The sequence below is a fragment of the Loxodonta africana genome, chromosome 19, assembly GCF_030014295.1.
Source record: "Loxodonta africana isolate mLoxAfr1 chromosome 19, mLoxAfr1.hap2, whole genome shotgun sequence".
In the NCBI taxonomy this organism is placed as follows: domain Eukaryota; kingdom Metazoa; phylum Chordata; class Mammalia; order Proboscidea; family Elephantidae; genus Loxodonta; species Loxodonta africana.
This window is the reverse complement of record NC_087360.1, coordinates 11,727,127-11,749,678: the sequence shown is the minus strand read 5'-3', so window position 1 is coordinate 11,749,678 and position 22,552 is coordinate 11,727,127. Positions and strand designations below refer to the sequence as shown.

The following is a 22,552-nucleotide window of genomic DNA, read 5'->3' as shown; positions in this document are numbered from 1 at the left end:
GTGAGTGTGTGTACATGTTTGTGTGGGTGTGAGTGTGCCTTAATCCAAGGGTTTTGCCGCGTTCCTGTCATCAGCGCCCGGGGATAGAAGATGTGTTTTGAACGTGGACTTTGCATTTTGAGGCAGGGACTTGGGCTCAGCCGGCAAGTATATGAGCTGGGAACCTGGGTGAGGCCAAGCCGCGGTCCTCAGATGCCTCATATATCCCCTTGATACCCTGAGTAGAACAGCGCCACAATGCAGCCCTCTGCTTCCTGCATCCATCTGTGCCTCTGTGTGGGCCCCCGCCTCCCCAGCCCCTTGGAGATCAGAGAGGGAGACGAGGCTTCTCTGCAGTGAGCACTTGTCTTCGTTTCTGATTTCTCAGGCAGCCAGTGCAAGTTATCGAGAAAGCTAAAAACCCCAGCAAGTTGGACACCCTTTCTCCCTTTTAACAGCATTAATTTAAAAAATACATAAGTAAAAACTATACCACCAATGGCAACAGGAGCACGAGTAAGGCCCTTGCCGTGTGCCAGGCACTGGTTTAAAGGAATCTTCGTCCTCTCATTTTTTCCTCCCAGCAGCCCCACGTGGGCCCAGGGCCCCCAAGTTGCAGTGGAGGAAGCAGAGACTGACTGACCAGGCCACATGGTAGGAAGGGGCAGGGCCACAGGCCGCACCCAGCTCTGGAGCCACAAACCTCACTAGGCCACCCATCTGGTCACCTCATCGCTTCAGAACCTTGGTATCCTGAGATTGTGCCTTTTGTCCCCATTGATATTTTACCTCTCCCAGGAGTCCTGTAATCTTGGAGAGGTCAGAGGTGGCATCTCACCTTTATACCTGCTAGTTTAGTGTTTGCCCCAGGTAAGTCCTCCAGGGATGTTGAGGTGAGTTGAATTAAGATGAGTGAGTGAGTGGATGAATGAATGAAGGAAGGAGGGGGAGATTTATTTGAAAGGCTTTAGCCACCACAGCCAGGAATGGGCCCCCAGGTGTTTCTCTGGAAACTCACCTCAGCTCTGCAGTATCATTTCTGGGAGTGGACTGAGGGACAAGGTGCAGGCCGGCAGGAGGAGCCCTGTATTATGCAGAGAGCTTGGCCTATTCCAGCAGCTCACCATGTGGAGCCAGAAGAGCTGACAAGCTTTGCTGAGAGCTTGCCTCAGGAACTCTGGGAGCGTCATGACAGGGAAGAAGAGAATTCGTTCCTCAGAGCACAGGGGTCATCGTCCCTGGGGAGACAACCCAAAATACGTCCTTGCTCTCATATTCCCTGTCTTCATCCCAGGGGCACAGACCATCCTCTCAGAAGTCACAGCCCTCGGTGTTCAACCACCTCACCAGAGAGAAAGACCCAGGCCCCCGGGATACCAACGGGGCCCAAGCCCCTGTCCCCTTTGCTTGGCAGTGGTGCTCATGGGCATGCGTGGTCATCCTTGGCCAGCCTAGACCAGGTTTCCTAACAGGTGCTGGGGGCACAGAGGGTTTGGGACAGGCCGCATTTCTGTTGTCAGACAGACTGAGCATCTACGAGATTCGCAGCCACGGTCTCTGAAGAGGCAGCTCCTTCCTGGCCATTCCCTAGAACAGAGGGCCAAGAGGTATGCCGGGATGTGGAACCTAGAGCCAGGGTCCCATCCTCACCTCTGCCCACAGCACATGGCCCCATGGGAGGGGGGCCCTGCCAACGGCACTGAGAGGGCTTTTGTTGCCAGGAGGAGGAAGCCGTCTCCAGGGAGAGCTGTGGAAAGATCAGGCCAGAGCCGTGCTGGCAGATTTCCAGTGCCTTCCCTGCTCCTGAAGATGGCAGCCAGCCCTGGTCACAGTCTGCCTGCAGCCAGCATCCCCTAGCAGGCTAGCAGGCTTCCTTCCAGGGGAACGTGGAAAAGGTGGCCAGAAACCAGGGCCCCAAGAAAGCATGCTCCTGGGACAGCTGAGGCAGAGACCACACGACAGTGCCCACTCAACTCCAGAGACACCTACTGAGAGCTGTCCTGGATGGGTGGGTCTCACAGTCTGTGAGCAGGGCCAAGGCAAGGGGCCTGCCCGCAGAGCAGCAAGTCCATCTGTCCTATCAAGACAAAGAGGCTTCAGGCAGGAAACAGAACCTGCCCCCAGATGGTTCAGATGAAGAGATTTATGGAGGGGTAAATTAGGCTAGGGGCAGTGATGGTTTAGAATTTTCACCTTCCATACAGGAGTTCTGAGTTCGATTCCCGGCCAGTGCACTTCATGCCCAACCGCACCTGTCTGTCAGTGGAGGCCTGAGTGTTGCTATGATACTGAACAGGTTTCAACAGAACTTCCAGACTAAGGCGAACCAGTAGGAAAGACCTGGCAATCTTCTTCCAAAAATCAGCCAGTGAAAACCCTATGGATTATAATGGTTTGATCCACAACCAGAAGGTATGAAGGCCTGGAGGTAAATTGTATGGAGGCCGAAAGGAAAAGTAAGAAAGAACTTGACCTGTATACAGACCTTGGCCAGGGCCTCGATCTTCTCTTCATTAAAATGGAAAAGTAATAACTATTCTCAAGGGTAGATTGAGGTCTTATGCTTGGACTTCTCGGGAACCCAGGAGATCCATGTTTCACAATAAGAAAGCCCTTTTACGGGATTTGGGAAGGAGCAAAGGACCAGGAATGACTGCCCTCCACTTCCTCTTTGGAGACCCCCCAGCCTTCACCTCCCCCTCCCCTCATGTGCTAGTCCCGAGCTGAACACTGGGCATGCTGAGAGGGACCAGGTCCTGTGGCCGTGTTGGTAGGACCATGCCATGCCTGGAGCTAAAGTTAGAAAACCTCTCTGGAGAGAAGGCGGGGGGTGGATTTCTGGGTCAGGTGTGGACAGAGACTAGGGAGTGAGGCTGAGGCCTGCGGCTGCACTGCCCCTCTGCCATGGCTCAGCGTCCCTGCCCCTCGGTGCCTGTGCTTCAGCCCGAAGGCCCCTTGAGGCCCAGGGCTGTGTATTCCTCCCCTCTCCCCCCCGAGCACTTCCTAGGATGCCTCAAATATAACAAGCTCTCATTACGCTCTTTTAATGAAACATAATTACACTGGATTAGCCAAGGCCAATTTTAGCCTCAAATCGCTGTCCTTGCGCTGCCTGCGACAGTTTGAGGCCGCCACATCCTAGCCACCAAGGCAGTGGGCACTTGGGAATGCAGCCTGATTTCCTATTAACCTGCGGGGACTCGAACCCGGAAGGGTAATGCTGCTATTTTTGGAGAACCATAGACTGTGCTCTCACTTGAAATACAAAAGCTCTTTTGTGTCCTACCTACCATTATTCCCAAGCTCTCACGTGAAAATGGGAAGTCAAGGACATACATAATAATAATAGCCAACATTTAGCGAGACTGATTATGTGCCAGGCAGTGTTCTAAATATTAGACTCAACCGTTCATTGAATGTTCCCAGCAATTCTTTGTTGCCACCCCTCTTGAACACAGGAAGATACCAAGGTTCAGAGGAGGTGACCCACTTGGCTGAGATCACACAGCTAGTAAGTGATGGAACTGGGATTTGAACCAAGGTAGCCCTGCTCCAGAGCCCACAGTCTTAACCACTGTGCTGGAGAGGCCCAGAGCAAGGAGGTGAGAATTTGTGAGCGGTAACATGGGAGGCCACCACCAGTCTGTCAGTTTGTCATACCATGATGGTTTGCATGTTGCTGTGGTGCTGGGAGCCATGCCACCGGTATTTCAAATACCAGGAGGATCACCTGTGGTGGACAGGTTTCAGCGAAGCTTCCAGACTAAGATAGACTAGGAAGAAAGGCCTGGTGGTCTGATTCCAAAAATTAGCCCTATGGATCACAACAGAACATTGTCCAGCTCTCTTGCTTTGGACCTGTCATCAGGAGGATCAGTCGCTAGAGGAGGAGGACATCATGGTTGGTGAAGTAGAGGGCCAGCGAGGGCAAGGGCAACCCTTGGTGGGATGGACTGGCACTGTAGCCACAGCGATGGCCTCGAACATGCCAGCAATCGTAAGGATGGCGCAGGACGAAGCAGCGTTTCATCCCGTTGTACATGGAGTCGCCATGAGTTGGAGCCATCTCAGTGGCAGCCATCTATCTCAATCTAATGTCAGAGTGACGCTGTGAGAGGGGATTTTTAGTGACCCCTACGATGGATGGAGAACTTCCCAGGCCTTCTGTGGCACTAGACTGGGGAACGAGTTTCCAAGGGTAAGAAAAGAATAAAAAATCTGACAACCAAGTCAGAGCAGCGTGGGTTGGAGCACTTCACCCGGGCCCTGCCAGGGCCTGTTGTTCCGTTTTGCTAAATTTGGGTTCGGTACATGCCAGATGCCACCCCCTGGCCGCCCCCACCCCACCTGTGTCCCTGGGACCACAGCTTCTCAGGGACCCTGGCACCAGGATGGAATCCCCACCACTCCAGATGCCCTGCCAGCTCCTCTCCCCCATCTTAAAGCCCCGGCTCCCCATCAGGCCGCTTCCTTGCCTCGCCAGCTGAGAACGCGTGTGTTTTCAAGCTCTGAATGGGCCATCTCGGCTTGGAGTCCAGATGCAGTTTTATAGCCACGTGGCAAAAAGCTCAGTAGCTCTGCTGGCAGTCAGGAGTTTTTTTAAATTACGGTTAAAAAAAAAGGAGGAAGAAAAAGTTTCCTGCAACTGGCCTTTCTGGGAAAAGCACAGAAGGGAACAAAGCATGTCTTTCATTTGGCCACGCATCTGGCTGTTAAAAGCTATGGGCCCCGCCCAACACCCTCCCCAGCCCTTCAGAGTCTGCAGTTTGAATATCCCCTTTGTGCTGGCCACCGTGCTCATTGCATTAAAGTCACATGTGAGCCCCATTTGACAGATGTGGAAACTGAGGCTCAGAGTGGGGCAGATGACTTACCCAAGGTCACACTGCAGTTGAGGGCCAGAGGTGGTTCAGGTCCAGTCTAGCATCACCCTGTTAGTGCCTCCTTAAAGGCACAAAGAAGCCAAAGGGATACATCCCTTCCTCAGACCAGGTGGTGCTTCCTGCCCTGCAGGAAGGGAGGGAAAGCCTTCCAGTGCTGACCATGCCTGCCACCTAAAAAACCAAGTCCCGTCAAGTCGATTGCCACTCATGGCAACCTTGTGTGTCAGAGTGGAGCTGTGCTCCATAGGGTTTCCAATGGCTGATTTTTCAGAACTAGGTTGCCAGGCCTTTCTTCTGAGGTGCCTCTAGGTAGATTCGAACTTCCAACCTTTCAGTTAGCAGCTGAGCACATTAACCATTTGTACTACCCAGGGACTCCTGTTTTTGTTGTTTTCTTAGATGCCATCAACACAGTATGACAAAGTAGAACTGTCCCTTAGGGTTTTCTAGGCTGTAATCTTTACACGAGCAGATCACCAGGTCTTTTCTTCCACAGAGCTGCTGGGTGGGTTCCAACTGCCAGCCTTTCAGTTAGCAGCCACCAAGGCTCCTCAGGCCCTCCTTAAGCCCCGTTCTTTACTGAGTCCTCCCCACTGAGAAAATGAAATTGTAAATGTGGTAAGTCTGCAGCAACAACGGGGAAACTGTAAGCACTAATATTCATTAAGAGAGCTTATCACGTGGCCCACACTGTTCTGACCATTTTGTATGTTAATTCTTCATCTTCTGTAGAACCCTCACACTGGAATACTACTGATAGTCCCATTTTATGGATGAGAAAGCTGAGGCAAGGAGATTGATTTCACTTGCACTAAGAAGTGGCAGGGCCCATCATGCTAAGGCAGGGTGGCTCCAGAGTCAAGGCTCTTGGCCACTAAGCTCCATGACATCTGTGTACCACGGGAGCATCCCCACAAGAGCTGATCAAGTCAGGGACGGCTTCCCTGCACAGCACTGTTCAGCTTGAGACCTAACAATGTTTTTAAGCAGGAACTAGCCAGTCACAAAAGACCAGGTACTGTAGAACTCCATTTATGGGGAAGTCCACAGAGACAGAAGGTAGACTAGTTGTAGTTGCTTAGGGCTGGGGACGATGGGGGACTCGGACTTGATGGCAAAAGGGTAGCCGGTTGCTGTCGCGTCGACTCCAGCTCGTGGCTACCCCATGTGTGTCAGAGAGAAGCTGTGCTCCATAGAGTTCTCAGTGGCTGATTTTGGGGAAGTAGGTCACCAGTCCCTTCTTCTGAAGGACCTCTGGGTAGACTCGAACCTCCACGCTTTTGGTTAGCAGCCGAGCATGTTAACCCTTTGTTTGTACCACCAGGGACTCCGGCAAAAGGATACAGGGTTTCTTTTGGGGGTGACAAAAATGTTCTAAAATTGATTGTGGTGATGGTTGTACAATTCTGAACAGGCTAAAACCACCGAACGGTGTGCTTTAAATGGGTAAATCGTATGGTGTGTGAATTACCTCTCAATAGTTTAAAAAATTACCAAAAAAAAAAAGCCAAAATATAAAGAGTACAGAGTTGGGGACAGTGTAGGACAAGATGCTGAGGGACGGATGAAGCTAGCAGCCGAGAGAGAGGGCAGAGAGCCCAGTGAGGAGGCTGAGGGACCGCTTGGCCCAGGGCGGCAGCAGTGGAAGCAGAGAGAAGGGGACAGGAGAGAGACGGGGGACGGAATCACCAGGGCCAGAGAAGGAGATGCCACAAAGTGAAAATGAGGGTCCCGTGGTTGTCATCGGGTGGCTCAACTTTCTCACACAGCCGCGGCCGCTGACAGCCGGGGGGAAGTGAACCCCGTTAATGGGGTTGCCCTGTTCGGATAGGCTTCAGTGGGGGAAGTTAGATGCCTGCCTTGGCCCAGGCACCAATTACAGACCCGGCCAGCGGCTCTGTGACTGCCTCGTCAGTCACTCGCAGCTCTCTCCCTGGAAAATAACCTACTAATTAAATAGATGCGCCTGTCGGCTCCCTCGCCAGAGATCAGATGTCGCCAGGGCCAGTACCTGGCTCTTGAATCTGGATGCCGGCAGGCTGATATGCTGTCTTGTCTGCCCCCCACAGAGAGCCTTCAACGCCTTGTGCCACAGCACCCACCTTTACGGCCGGAGGCTGGTCCTGGAGTGGGCGGACTCTGAGGTGACCGTGCAGGCCCTGCGGCGGAAGACAGCAGAGCACTTTCACGGTAAGGGTGGGCGGCCTCCTGCCTGGCGAGGCTTCCCTTGCGGTGGAGCTAGCCCATATTGGAATCATCCAGGAGGTGATTCGTGGGCTCCTGGCGAGGCCAGAAAAGGCTGTTGGGACTGCCAGGAGAAGGTTGCTCAACTTGTAGAGCTGTGGGGGCCCGTGCTAGGTAGCCCCCACCTGCACCTGTAGGTTCTCACCCTGCTCTGAGCCCAGAGGCTGACCTGTGTGGACAGCATTGCGGGGGCTCCCTGCTCTCTGGCTGCAGCCTGGGCTGGGTCACTGGGAGCCCAGGCAGGAGATCAGAGGGGGCAGATAGTGAGGTCAGGGGACCTGTTCCCTGGCATACCTGCCACCAGACTGCTGCAGCTGGCTGACCCCCTCCCAAAGGCCCTGTCATGCCCTGTGGCTTTCTCCAGGCAGCTCCCTCTGCCCAGTTCCAGAATCTGTTCTTGCAGGCCTGGGGTGGTAACAGCCCCTCCCACTGGCTGACTTCCCTACACTCTGCCCACTCTGTGGGAGATGGTCCCTTACTAGACCCTCTTCAGCTGCCCTGTTTGAGGATGGTATCCACCTCTGGCCCTCACTCCCCCTTGGTAACATCATGAGGCCTTGCTGATTATTCATTACCTGAAAGCATTTCCTGAGTCCTGCTCTGTCCTGGTGCCAGGGAGCAACAGTGACCAGGCTGGGCTCAGATGGGAGAGGATGGGGCAGGCTGCCTGACCGAGGCCAGGAAGGCCTCTTCTCAGGGTGACATTTGAATCTACGAAAGAGCTGGCCAGGCAGAGTCTGAGGGCCAGGGCAACAGGAAGCACAGAGACCCTGAGGTTGGAGCAAGTTTGGTGTGTCTGAGAAGCAGTGGGAGGCCAGTGTGGCTGGCGCAGAGGTGGGGAGGTAGTGGGGGCGGGGGGAGGTGCTAGAGGGAGATGAAGTTGAAGAGGTGGGCAGGGGCTGGGTCCCAAGGATCGTCTGAGAGTCGGATGGGGAGGGCTGAGATAAAGCCGTGCAAACTGCTAGGTACTGGGCATGCAAAAGGGGTGTCCTTCACTTTCCAAACGCTGGCCCCACAAACTGGGGATGTCCGGGGATACTTGAACTTGAATCATGTCTCCTGGCCCCTCCCATCCCTCTCTGAAGTGCTTTTCCTGGGCCAGGCAGCAAAAGGGACAGCTACTGGCTCCTCTCATTGGTTGAGTGATAAAGTGGTGTGTTGCCTGGGAAGTGCCTCTCCCCACTGGGAACAGGCCCCTTCCTCCCACCGTCCAGGAAAGCCAACTTCCTTCAGGGTTGCCACAGTCCCTCTGTGGCCTGCATCACTGTCCCACCCATCCCTATGGGGCAGCTGAGGGCCAAGGGTGTTGGTGGGGGCAGGTGGGGGGCTGTCAGCTGGTCTGAGGTGATTCTTCCCTGTCCCAGCCAGGCAGCAACTTTGGAGGAACTTGGTGGGGGTTGGGGAGTTCCTCTGTGGAGATGTGAGCTTTCCAGTTGGGTCTCACCAGTCTTGTTAGCTGCAGTGAATTCAGGCCTTGGCTCACGGCAACCCCATGCACAATGGAACGAATTGCTGCCTGGTCCTGTGCCATCCCCATGATCGATTGCAGATCAGATCGTTGTGATCCATGGGGTTTTTATTGGCTGAATTTTGGAAGCAGATTGCTAGTCATTCCTCCTAGTCCATCTTAGTCTGGAAGCTCCTCTGAAACCTGTTCAGCATCATAGCAACATGCAAGCCTCAACTGATGGAGGGGAGGCGGCTGCACTTGAGGTGCACTGGCTGGGGATTGAACCCGGGTCACCCACATGGAAAAAAAACGAGACTTATAGCACTGAACCATCACTGCCTGGAGCTTCCAAGATGCGTACTTTCATGGCACAGCTGGGCGTGGTGAGACTACCCCATGAGCATGCTCAGGGCTCCAGGACTCCCTCCAGAGGCTGAGTGGAAGCCCTCTGGCCTTTGTTCAGCTTGCCAGAGCCTTCAGAATGACCCCCACCCACCTGGTGTTCTTTCCAGCCTAATCCCTCCTCCCCACAGGGATCACTGTTCCCTAGATTCCAGGCAGGACTCAGTATCTTTCATATGCTGTTTCTTCTGCTTGGAATGTCTCACCCTCTTTTTTTCTAATAGACTTTATCTTATAGTTTTAGGTTTACAGAAAAATTGAGCAGAAAGTACAGAGAGTTCCCATAGACCTCCTCTCTCTCCTGCAACTGTTTCTCCAGTTGTTATCATGTTGCATTGCTATGATACATTTGTTACAATGGACAAACCAATATCAATACATTATTAGTAACTATCAGTAACTAAGGTCCATCCTTTAGGATTCCCTCAGTGTTGTACAACCTTGTGGGTTTGGACAATTGCATAATGTCATACAGTTGCATTACAGTGTTATGCAGAATAGTTTCACCACCCTAAAAATGCACTCTCAATTTTTTTTTAACTTGGCTAATGTTTTTTTAATGCCTATCCAGCCTTCAAAACCCGTGTCAAATGACACCTCCTCCAGGAAGGCATCCGAGCTCTGCTCTCCCACCTCTGTCTGTATAAATTTTTACTGCATTGTAGTTGTCTGTACTGGACGTATTCCTCCTTCAGCATACAAACTCTGTGTCAGGCACGTCTTTGTCAGCAATCACTCAATCTCTGGATGGGGTCTCCCACGGCAAGCACAGTGTCAGGCGTGTGTCAAGCCCTCAGGTATGACTGAAGGCAAATCTGAAACCAGGGCTTTGAACACAGTCACAAGCTCATAACTCCAGGGCCTGAATACAGTCATAAGCTTAAAACTCAGTAAGTCCCTAAGTCCTGACGCTCAGAAAAAGAACCTGCCCTTATCGACAGCCATTGACAGGCCCAAAGGCGCTCATCAGCAAATGTTTGTGTAAGGAGGCTCTCCCTGGAGCCAGACGGGGACCCAGCTCCCGCCCTCCCCACTCCTGCCTGGGCCAGCAGAGGAGCACAGACCCAGCAGTTCTGCCCTGCCTGGGAAAGAAGTCCCCTTCAATAAGTTGAGTTCCAGAGACAGTGTTAGTATCTCTCCCAGCAGAAAGACTCACCAGAAGCTCTTCTTTGTAATTGGCTGTCTCCACGGCCACTTCCCAGCTGTCGGGCAATGCCTGGACAGGGGCAGATGCGATACTAATAACCTATTTCCACCTGCTTGTGTACACCTTCCCACTAATCTCCAGCAGCCCTCTTAGATGGGCATAGTTGGCCGATTCTACAGATGAGGGAATCGAGGCCAACCAAGGATAAGTGACCTGTGACAACTACTGTTGATTGAGTACTTACTGTGCACCAGGCACTGTCCTCAGCATGTGGCATATTTTGTCGTGTATCCTCACAGCATCCCTAGCTGCTCTAGGCACTTGGGCCATTCTACAGGTTTTACAAATAAAAAAAAAAACTGAGGCTCCCCTACTCAGGGTAATGACTTGGCGCTGCAGGGGTAAGTGAAATAATGCACGTAGCGTATCTGACACAGAGCGGGTGCTCTGGAGGAGTCAGCCTGCACCCACCCACCTATTGTCTCTGTGTGAAGCATAAGGTGCCCACAGGCCACCCAGCTGCTGGGAACCAGCTGCTGGCCCCCTGCCCTGCTGGCTGGACCACTCTCCCACCTCTGTGCAACTTGCCCACGGTGAAAAATACCCAGCTCGTTTCTGTGGAAATCCGCATTGTCTGGCGCTGCCAGGGCCATGGCAGACTCCAGGGCAGGTGGGCTCCATGCCCAGCTCCCTGCCCCACCTCTGGCCTTGGCCCTGAACTCTGCCAGCAAGGCACTCAACTCTCAGGTGGGGGCCAAGGCTTCGACAAAGGGCTCCCTGTGGAATGTGGACCACGGAATGAAAGGCAGGCCTTTCAACCATTCGGCAAGGTTTGGCAGGAAGCTAGCTGGTGACCTGCGGCCTTTGAGCGGCCCTCTGGGACAGTGGCAGGCAGCAGAGTGGACAGGGCGGAGCTTTGGCACCAGCCAGTGCCCTCATTGTCCTAAGCTTGCTCCCGTCCCTGGAGCTCGACCAGCTGCTAACCTGCTGACACAGGATGCCACAGTTTCCCGGCCCCGGTGACCAGCCTTCTCTCCTCCCGTTCTCTTCGCAGTCCCCAGGTCCCTGTCAAGCCTAGGTCAAGGTTGAGCGTAGGTAATACTAATTATTATCGTTCTAACAACCTTCATCTGTTAAGGCATACTCCACACCAGGTCTTATCCACAGGCTTTCCTGTGTAGTAATGAACCCTACAGAACCCTATCATTCTCCGTTTTACAGATAAGGAAACTGAGGCACAGGGAGGGCAATTCACTGGCCCAGGGGCACCCAGCTACTGAATGGCAGAGTCAGGATTCAAACCTGTGCTTTTAACCATCTTCCTGTACTGAATCCTTGTAAAAGCTAGTGAGTGCAGCTACCCCTTAAGTTTACGCCAGTGTCTGTATCCTCAGGCCTGTTCTGTGTCCTTGGGCAAGTGACAGAACCTCAGCTTTGCCATCTGTAAAATGATACTGTGGTGCCTTCCACATCTGGGAAATTCTGAGATGTTGCAAATAAAGTTATGGCCAGCTCCTGCCACATAGTGAGCATCCTACAGACACTATTACTTGTTTATCATCACTCTTATTGTTACTCTCGCCTGCCCCTTCCAGCCACTGACTCTTCTTCATTTTCTGGGGTGGCTAGAACACTCCCCATTATCTCTGCATTCCAGTCAAGCCAGGCTGAGGGATGGCACTCCCTGGGCAGAGGAATGAGATGTAAAGAAGAGCCTGGCCTGTATAAGCCCAGACAGTAAAGTGTCTGTGTGTGTGAGAGGGAGAAAGCGAGGAGAATCAGAGTGAATATACCTGACCCATAGGAAGGGCTCAGAACAGGGTGTTTCCTCTGAATCTAGATACCACATGGTCCAAGGCACGTAGCACAGAGCCCAGCACACAACCAAACCCAACCCATTGCCGTAGATTCTGATTCATGGAGACCCCATGTGTGTCAGAGTAGAACTGCTCTGTAGGGTTTTCTTGGCTATAATCTTTATGGCAGCAGAGCACCAGGCCTTTCTTCTCCAGCCCGACTGGGTGGATTTGAACCACCGACCTTTTGATTAGTACCGTATTTTTACACAAATAACATTTGCCAACTCCACCCTCTCCCTGCCATGAGGCATTTTCGTAAGCACCACTATGCCATTGTTTTTTTTTTACGTGTTGCTGTAAAAAAAAATATAGCACACTTGCAAAAATATCTTGTGGGGGGGGGCAAGGGTGGCAAACAAATGTAGAAAACGCACATTATTTGCATAAAAATATGATGGTCAAGCATAAGCCATTTGTTCCACCCCGCCTCCTAAACCAATCCAGTTGATTCTAACTCACGGCAACCCCGTGTACAGGATAGAACTGCGTTCCATCGGGGTTTCAAGGCTGTAACTTTTTGAAAGCAGATTGCCAGGCCTCTCTTTCGAGGTGCTTCTGGGTGGGTTCAAACTGCCAACCTTTTGGTTAGCAGCTGAACCTTTAACCATTTGCACTACCCAGGGACCCTTGCCTGGCACATAGTAGGCGTTTATTGGTGCACAGTAGCAACCATGATGATGACGATGATGAAGATGATTCCTCAATGGTAAACTGAGGCTGTTGTGAGAACTAGGTGTACTCAGGGCCAGTATGGTCCTTGCCACTTATCTAGGCTCCTTTAGGGGCTCAGCATCCCCCAGTCCCTCCCCCACAATGGAAGCTTCTGTTTTATCTACTGCCCCCGTATATTTTCTCCCACAAGTTAATGCTTACAAAATACCTGCCCAATTGAACAGCAAAAGGCAGGTCTGGAGTAGTTGCCCTCAGTAGGCAAAGACCTTGAACCAGACAGAGTTGCTTTTGAAAGGGACAAGCAAGACAGAGGTCTCCACAAAATCACTCTCCCGCCTCGGCCCTGTCCCAGCCCCAGCCCTCGCCCTCCGCCTCCCTCCTCTTCTCCCTCCCTCCCTGGACAAGAATAGGATTTCTCATCTCCGTCCAACCCAACTCGAAGCCCAAAGCCTGGGAGTAGGTGAAGTGCCATTCTGCAGTACTGCGCTCCTGGGAGGGTGAAAAGAGAACCAGGCGGGAAGAAAGTGGAAAGTCCGCCACTGGCTGTGTCCTTTTCTTCCGGAGCGTGTTACAAACCAGCAGGGTTGCAGCATCGCGAAGCTTTCAGGGCCCTGGCAGGCAGTGGTCCCTGCGCGTGCGGCCTGGAGAATATAATGGCATGGAAGAAATTCGGCTGCAGACCCTTGTGTTTTGCAGCACTCACAGCCGGGGAGGCCCAAGCAAGCCGGCTTTTATTCGGCCAGGAGCGTGGCTCTGCTTCTCCATGTTGTCTTATTCCAGCTGGGGAGGACTGATGGGCTGTGGTTAGCGTCTGTACCTTTCACCTCCGGAGCTGAGAGCGAGGACATGACCAGCATGTCAAGTGGCTGGCAGCAGCGCCATCCCCCTCTTGCTTGCCCGAACCCAACTGAGCTGCAAACCATGCACCAGGGAGAACCTCTCCTCGGGGCACAGGTGGGTGCAGCCCCACTCAGTCACCTGGCCTCAGGTACCCAGGCAGGGGCAGGGCCAGGAAGGAGCCTGATGGCTGGATACCTCATCCCATCAGCCCAGCCGCTGTTCCCCCAACCCCCTGGCCTTTGGGTCTCAGCCAAATTGTCCAAGACTTGACAGAGATATGAATTCCCCATCTGACCCTTACCTGGTCTCCCTTGAACGTCACACCTGCTGTCAGGTATTTATTGTGCAATTGTTTGATCTTATGTGGCTGGATTCTAGGGGCGTCGTAACTGTGCCTCCCAGCACCTCACTACAGTCCTCTGCTTAAGACCTCCAGCTCTGTCCCTGGAAGGGAGGCCACACTGCTTTGCTCCTTACTCCATTCATTCATTCATTCAGTAATTCTTCACTGATCACATCAAGCCATACTCTAGACCCAGGTCCCTAGGTGGCACAGACAGTTAAGTGCTCAACTACTAACCTAAACGTTAGCAGTTCGAACCTGCCCAGTGGCACCATGAAAGAAGGGCCTGGTGATCTGCTTCCTTGAAGATTACAACCAAGAAAACCCTGTGGGGCACAGTTGTACTCTGTAACACGTGTGGTCACCATGGGTCGGAATCAACTCAGCGGCAACAGGTTTTCTTTTTGGTTTGGGGACAGAACAATGAACAAAAGACAAGGTCCCTGCCCTCATGGAGTTGGTATTTGAGTCAGAGAGACAAGTGATTAAAAAATAATAATAATAACCAAATAAATGACAAAGTTGTGAGGACAGCAAGTGCTGTGAAGGAAATTAGAAAGGATAGCCTAATATACCCCTAGAGGTGGTGGAAGAAGGGAAGGGGGGGCAGTTTCAAATATGGCAGTTGGGAAAAGCTTGAGAAGGCAGCACTTCTGCATGATGAGAAGGAGCTAGCTAGCCAGAGAGCTGGGGAAGAAGCATTCTGGGCAGAGGGGACTGCAAGTGCAAAGGTCCTGGGGCAGCAGTGCAGCTGGCATATTAGAAACAGGCCACTGGGTCTGGAGAACAGGCCCAGGGCAGAGGCAGATAGGAAGCAAGGTCTGAGAGGCCGGCAGGGGCCCGCACGGGGCCTAGTGGGACATGGCAGGGAGCCTGGCTGCTCTCCAGTGCAGTGGAGGCCCATGAAGGTTTTACAGGAGGGTGTGCCGCGGCCTGATGCACACTATTGGACCTCCTTACTGCTGTGTGGGTGATGCATCGTAGACGGCCAGGGACGGAGCAGGGGGTCTGATTTACTGGCTGTTATAGTCATTCAGGCAGGAGATGGGGGTGGCCTGACCCAGGCAGGAGAGAAGCACATGGTTTGAGCATATTTGGTAAAGGTAGAGCAGCCAGGCTTGCCTCTCGAGGGAAGGAAAGAAATCAAGGTGTAGGTTTGTGCTCGGAGCTGCCCAGAGGCTGGTGGTGCCTCGTGGTGAGCTAGGCCTAGGAAGCAGGGGAAGAACAGGTGGGTAGACGGGGACATTCCCGACATGTTGGGTGGGACACACGTATCAGGACTCCCGTGAGGATGTCAGACAGAGAGATGTATGAGTCCAGAGCTCAGGGGCAAAGTCGGGCTGAGATACAAATTTGGAAGTCATCAGCATACAGATGATATTTAAAGCCTGCAACAGTTCGCCCCTCCACACACACACAGTCCTTGCATAACTTAATCATCCACAGGACAGCACATTTTCCAAAGCTCAGGTGCCAAGAGAGCCTGTGATCCCCACGTCAGCCCTTGCAAATGTGCCTCCTTGATCTTGGCCAGGAAAACATAATCATCGGGCTTTGACAATCACAGTCAGAAAAGTTCAAGCAAGTATGTGAAGTCACAGAATTTATTATTCAAAATATCCCTTTGCCGAGGTGCCTTCCCGCTACCTGGAGCCAGAAGGTTTTCTGTAAGCTCTCCTTGCCCCATGTTTTATTCCTTCATTTGGGTGTTTCTAGTCCCCTCCTTAAGGAGCCCTGGTGGTTCAGTGGTTACATACTCAGCTGCTCACAGAAAGGTTGGCAGTTCAAACCCACCCCGAGTCTCTCCAGGAGAAAGACCTAGCGACCTGCTTCCATAAAGATTATAACCAAAAAAACCCTATGAGGTAGTTCTACCCTGTCACACAAGGTCAGTACAAGTCAAAAATCAACTTGATGGCATCTACCAACATAACAAGTCCCCTCCTTAAGACTTCCCTATGGCAGCCCTGCCTCCTTGGAGGTGTCAAAGGCCCCACAGCAGGAGATGGGCTGGGTGGAGAGGGACTGTCCCAGAAAGGCCACTACCAGGGGATGTTGTCGTTAGCTGCCCTGGAGTCAGCCCTGACTCATGGCGACCCCACACACAGTGGGACAGAATGCTGGCAGGTCCTGCACCACCCGCGTGATCAGTTGCAGAACGGACCATTGGGATCCACAGGGCTTTCCTTGGCTGATTTTCAGAAGTAGATCGCCAGGCCTTTCTTCCTAGTCCCTTTTAGTCTGGAAGCTCTGCTGAAACCTGTTTGGTATCATGGCAACACACAAGCTTCCACTGACAGATGGGTGGTGGCTGCACCTGAGGTGCGTTGGCTGGGAATCAAACCTGAGTCTGCTGCATGGAAGGCGACAATTGAGCCCCTGAACCACCATGTCCGCTACAGGGGCATCTAAGGACTGTTTTCTCCCTGCCCTTATGGAATGGATTGCTTTCCCCAGTTGAAGCGGCGCGTGTGGTTGGTGGTTTCGTCTGCTCCTGGGCGCATCGGCGGTGGTACCAAGAGAAAGGTTGAGATCGGCCAGGAGACGCAGTCTTTCTCAAATGCCCCTCATATCCCAGCTGGTGGAGGCAGAGCCCAGAGAAGGAAAGTCAAGAAGCAGTTGTTGTTTTGGTCAAGGTGGCTCCTAGCAAGGGTCGAACTGCAGGCCGAGGGGAGGGAGCCCGTGTGCTCTCTGAAGGCTGGAGGGAACCCAAAGGCGAGCTGGCACCTGAGTCATCCGCCACCTCCCTCCTTCTCTCCCCTGCTTGAGCCTCGCTGAGTGGTGTTTTGGAAATATTTCCGAGCGCTTCAACAATATCCTGCATACTCTCTCCCCCTTCCCCTGGGAGTGGCTGTCCGTGCGGGAAGGTACTTGCTCCCAATCCAGCTAAATTGTTATTGACTTGTGTTCTCTGCGTTCTGCAAACATTTCACTCTGCCGTCGCCAGTGAGGCCAGGAATCCCTGCTAGGGCTAACGGGGAAACCAGCTGTGCCGGGCCATTTCTCCTGCTCTTCCTCATCGATCATGGAATTAAACTGACAGACAGAGAATTTCCGACCCAACCCGGGAGGGGAAGGGGCCGGGCTGGGATTGGAGGAAGGTTTGGGGGCCTGGGGACCCGAGGCCTAGAAGTAGGCAGGAGGAGGGTGAGCGTCCCTCCAGGGTTGTGGCTGGCAGTAGGGGGTGGCCAGTTTCACTTCTGGACCGCAGGCTGGCCCAGCCAAGGAAAACACACCGATGAGGTGCTTTTCATCACAGCTTCAGGACCACAAGTGAGACTAGCAGGGATTTTGTAAGCAGAGAAGTGAAATAGCTTAGATCCAAGGCCACACCAGCCAGCCATCAGCTGAAATCAGCCCACGGATGTTTATTTTGCTCACAAGATATGAAAAAGCATTTTTTAATTAATTGCCACCGTTTTACTGTCAAGAAACCTTGTGGCGCAGCAGTCAAGTGCTTGGCTGCTAACCAAAAAGGTCAGCAGTTCAAACCCTCCCAGCGGTTCTGTAGGAGAACAGACGTGGCGATCTGCTCCCATAAAGATTACAGCCTAGGAAACTATGGGGCAGTTGTACTCTGTCAAATAGAGTCGCTATGTGTCAGAATCAACTTGACAGCACACAACAACAACATCGTACTATTGGAAGAGCTGACGTAAAAATCGAGATTTCAGGCCTCTTAAAAAATCAAGTCTGGCCACCCTGGTCCCGCGTGATCACAGGTAAGCCAGGGCTGAAGAGAGGCTGCCCCATTTATATGAAGCACAGGCTTCCTGTTTGCCACACTCCACAACGCTCCCTATTGTCTCCTTTCTGAACCTTCTGACCTAGTCACGTTCCCCCCTGGCCCCTGAGGCCTCTGTACTTGCAGATCCTGGTGCAGATGTGGCTGTCACACCTTGGCCCCATGAGGAGATGTTACCAACTCCTTCCCTTCAGCCTCCACTGCCAACCCCGGGTCTGCACCAAGAGGGAAGGGGTGGGTAGCTGATGTTGCCCAAGCCCATAGAAATGGAAAGATCCCTCCAGACCCAAGAAAGGGAAGTGGGGTACCCCTTTCTACCTTCCTGTTTCTTTTCCCTCTGCCGGCTCACCCTTCCCCTGGGTGCTCCCTGTCACCCAAGCCTGCATGGTTTTCACAGCATCTGTGACTAGTGCAAACTCATGCAGGCCCAAGCCCAGAAGCCCCCGGCTTAGTGTGGCCTCATGGCCCTACCGTGGGCTCAGTCCATGATGATCCCAGCTGAGCGTCTTCACCAACCCCTGTGGACAGGTAGCCACCAGTGCAGCTCCCCAGAACCACTATGCAGGGCAGCTCTGGGCCGGCACTACAGACTCTGCTACAGAGGGCACCCAAGAGTTCTCGGCCCTGTGAATAATAATGGCAGTAATAGTAGCTGGGGTCATGCCCAGCGCCCACCCCAGGACATTTGCATCAGAACCCCTGGGGATAGGTTGGGTCCGGGCATCTGTGGTTTTCCAGATGATTCTGTTGGGCAGTTGGGTTGAGAACCAGAAGCCTCTTGAGAACATTGTTGATGCAAGTAGGTAAGGGCTACTAGGTGTCTCACACCTTTTCTTCTTAAGGAAGGCGTGGGGCAGTGGTGGGATTCTCACCTCCCATTCCGGCCTGTGTTCAGCCCCCAACCAGTGTAGATCGTGAGCATCCACCACCTGGGCAGAGCTTAGTTCAGCTGTGCAGCTTCGTGAGGAAGGCTGGGCCGGTGTCTCCACCACAAGGGAGGCAGCCTGAGCCACAGGGATTGTGGGCATTGCTTGCGGTGGGACAGGGTGGCCCTGGAGCCGGCAGATCCCAGCTCAAGGCCCTGGGAGAATCCAGGGTCAAGGGACTTCCCCAAAGCCCTACACCAGCTGTTTCCTTATCTGAAAAAAATGGGACAGGGTTCTCTGTAAGAAAGTCCCCACCCAGCCTGCCGCCCAGAACCCAGCCAGTGCTGAGGAGTCATGCCTACTTTTCAGCCTGAAGCCATCTCCAGTCGCTCCTGCTGTAGCCCATTCATATGGTTGTTGCGGTTGACGCAGCGGCCCCCAGCTCATGGGGACCCTATGCACAATGGAATAAAACACTGCCCGGTCCTGCACCATCCCAGCGATCAGCTGTGGATAGAACCATTAAGATCCATAGGGTTTTCACTGCATGATTTTTGGAAGTAGATTGCCAGGCCTTTATTCCTAGTCTCTTATCTGGAAGGTCCGTGGAAACCTGTTCAGCATCCTAGCGACACGCAAGCCTCCACTGACAGATGGGTGGGTGGTAGCTGTGCGTGAGGTACACTGGGCATGGGTCGAACCCACGTCTCCCTCGCGGAGGGCAGAAATTCTGCCACTGAGCCACCGCTGTCTCATTTTTAAAGGACTTAAAAAAAAAACCAAACCCGTTGCTTGTTGACTCAATCTCAACTCACAGCAACCCTATAGGACAGAGTAGAACTGCTCCATAGGATTTCCAAGGCTGTAAAGCAGACTGCTACATCTTTCTCCTGCCAAGCAGCTGGTGGGTTCGAACCACCAACCTTTTGCTTAGTAGCCAGACACTTTAACCACCACGCCACCAGTGCGCCTTTTAAAGGCCTTAAAATTACATACATTTATTTACTCTTAATACTCTTATGCCCCCTAGGAGCTGGGTGCTATCATTTTGATAGCCATTCTGTACTCGCGGGCACTGAGCACAGAGGTGAAGCCACTGGCTGAGGCTGCCCACCCAGGAGGGGCAGGGTTGATCCTGGCAGCCTCAGTTCCCTGCCCCCATCTCCTCCCTCCCCTGGCTGTTCCCGCCTGCCCCAGAATACCCTTCCTCCCCAGCAGCCACGCTATTCTTCACTCTTCTGGGCTTGCCTTTCCTCAACGTTCTGCCTCCGGAACAAAACCCCAGGAAGCGCCGGCTCTTGTCCTCCCGACAGCCCCCTCCCGCCCGCCCGCCAGCTCGCTCCCTCGCTCCCTCCTTTCTCTCTGCCTGCCTGTGCCTTCCACGCGGGGAGGGCGACAGCGCCAGCCAGGGAAAGGAGAATGATGCGGGCTGGCATTCTGTCAAGGAATTAATTGAAAAATAAAATCATTAGATGGGAACTCCAGAAATGCAAAATGGTGGTTGGAGGCTGGGGGCCAGGGGGAGGGGGCAGGACTCGGGGGCTGTTGGGGGACGGCTGAGCTTTTTGTCAAGTTAATTTCTCGGGTATTGATGTTTGGTGACATTCACTTGTTGTTTATCTCCGGGTGCAGCTGTAATACGGCAAGAAAATGCACAGCTTGTTTCGTTTATTTATTTTACACCTTTTCCCGGTTCTGCATTGTGTTTGTTTGGTGAAAACCCACTGAGGCTTTTGATGTCGGAGAAGTGGGATTTCAGCAGCTGTTCCCTGCAAGCAGGGTGCTTCCCATGGAAGCAATGCTGGCAGGGGCGGGGGGTGCGGGGTGGCATTTGGTGGGAACTTGGGGCCCTGCACCTTCTCCCAAGGGGCATTTGGGCCAAGGACCCAGGTCCCCAGCATGGAGCTGAGGCAGGTCTTCTAGGCCCATGAGAACTGTAATGGTCTGTGAGTGCTGAGCCCTGAGGCACAGCTGTCCCTTGAGATGGGTCCTATTTTTATCCCCATTGCACAGATGTGCAAGTGGAGGCTCAGAGAGCTGAAGTGACTTGCCCAGGGTCACTCAGCTGGTATGTGGCAGAGCTGGGCCTCAAGACTGACGTCCAAGGCCGTGGAGAAGCCAGTCGCTAACCACTATCCACGCCCTTTGCTCCACAGCAGGTCAGAGGGATACCTCTGAGCCTCTGTTTTCCAGCCTGCAAACTGGGCATGGCAGTCATGCCTCTAAGCCTGGACAAACCAAATAATTTCATTCCTTTACCTGACAGCTGTTTATTGATCACCTCCCATGTGCTGGTTTTCCTATGACAGTCCCAGGCCCTCTTAGTGTTTACTGCCCTCATAGCAAAGAGGGACATCAAATCAACAACTGTAGTATCGATGATGGAGTCCCTCGTGGTACAAACAGTTAATGTACTCGGCTGGTAACAGAAAGGTTAGGGGTTCAAGTCCACCCAGAGGTGCCTCAGAAGAAATGCCTGGCAATCTACTTCCCAAACTTAGCCATTGACAGTCTTATGGAGCATAGTTCCACCCTGACACACATGGAGTCGTCGTAAGTCAGAATACACTCCACAGCACCTGGTTTTAATGCCTCATAGTCTTAGATGTTCCTGTATAAACTCTCATGAGCTTTGAAAAGCTGGGCAGTGGCAGAGTGGAGATGCTCAGACTTTATACTCAGTTCTCCCGTGGGTCCCTGGATGTACAGCTCCCCAGCTGTATGACTTTGGGCAAGTTGTTTTGCTCCTCTGAGCCTGTTTCCTCATCTTTAAGATGGCGGTACCTGCCTCAGAGCTGTGGGAATTGATGCTCATTAGATGAAGTTAAGCTTAAAATAGTTTTAATGTTAAGTGCATTTTATTCTAATTCTTAGGAAAATTGGTCATCCATGTATATACCCGTGGCCATCAAGTTGATTCCGACTCAGCAACCCTGTAGGACAGAGTAGAACTGCCCCTTAGGGTTTCCAAGGAGCAGCTGGTGGGCTCAAACTGCCAACCTTTTGGTTAGCAGCCAAGCTCTTAACCACTGCGCCACCAGGGCTTAGTAGCCAGCAAAACCTAGTTGCCATTGAGTGGACTCAGACTCATGGAGACCCCATGTGGGTCAGAGTAGAACTGTGCTCCATAAGGTTTTCAACGGCTGCCACTACTGCTGGCCACCCCTCAGTTGGATTCTGGTCTTGTTTGCACTGAGAGGGGTCCCAGGGGTGTCAGCCCCAGCCCAGGATAGCAGGGACCCGCTGGCCCAGGAGGCAGCTGCTGCCTCCATCCCATTGTTAGCAGCCATGAGGGGTTGCCAGTGACAGGCCTGGGCCCTATTTTGTGGCCCTTCTATTTCCCAGCTCCTATTACCTGCACAAATTCAATTTCCAGAGGCCATTGTGCACCTCCAGAGCCTGGCGATTATGAGGAAACGGAGAGCGGTGAGGGGGGAGCAGGAAAGGAAACCAGTGTCTGAGCTGTGGGCCTCCGCCCCAGCCGGGCCCCTGCTCCCTTTTCATGATTAACAATGATGGACACAGCTGCCAGGCCTTGAGGCTCCCGGGCGGGCAGGCGGGCGGGCGGCTGGGTACTGGCTCCGAGTCTCCCACGCCTCCCTCCACCTTGCCATGCGGCAGCCCATGTTCCCCTAAGCGCCATTCACTCATCCCGCATTCGGCAGATAAGCAGTGAGCGCCTGCTGAGTGCCATGCAGTGTGCTAAGGCAAGGGGCTCAGAATGACCCTGGGCACCACCCCCAGGAACCCACCACGCAACGGGAAGATGGAGGCGAAGTGTCGTGGGGCAACTTCTTCCACCTGGAAGACTTCCAGAGGAGGCATTGTTTGAGCTAGGGGAGACGCAAGGACTTGGACAGCCTCCTCACAGCCACCTCTACAAGTCAGGCATTACCTGTGAGTGGTTAGAATAGCAGAGGGACTGACAGAGCAGGCAGACCCAGAGCCCACCCCACGCCACCCTCATTACCTTCCCAAGGGCCAGAGGGACCAGCCAGTTTGGGGCCCGGAAGATGTGTATATTTTGCTGAGCCACCATACACTGTCGTACTTCCATGCATTTGTTCATGCCGTGGTTCTGAATCCCCTTCCCTGTTTCCTCATAGAGAACTCCTCTCCATT

At 53.1% G+C, this 22,552-nt stretch overlaps 1 protein-coding gene across 4 annotated transcripts in view; it reads left to right on the top strand.

Moving 5' to 3' along the window:
- The window catches only part of RBM19 (RNA binding motif protein 19), a 161,062-nt gene that overhangs the window by 118,409 nt on the left and 20,101 nt on the right, over positions 1 to 22,552 (top strand). For 3 of the 4 annotated variants that reach the window (XM_010598952.3, XM_010598950.3, XM_010598951.3), the window contains exon 23: positions 6,932 to 7,052. In XM_010598952.3, coding sequence (XP_010597254.2) covers positions 6,932 to 7,052 — 121 coding nt within the window. Of the gene's footprint in view, positions 1 to 563; positions 6,903 to 6,931; positions 7,053 to 22,552 lie in introns of those variants that run through there. The other variant, XM_023559478.2, reaches the window with a different exon arrangement.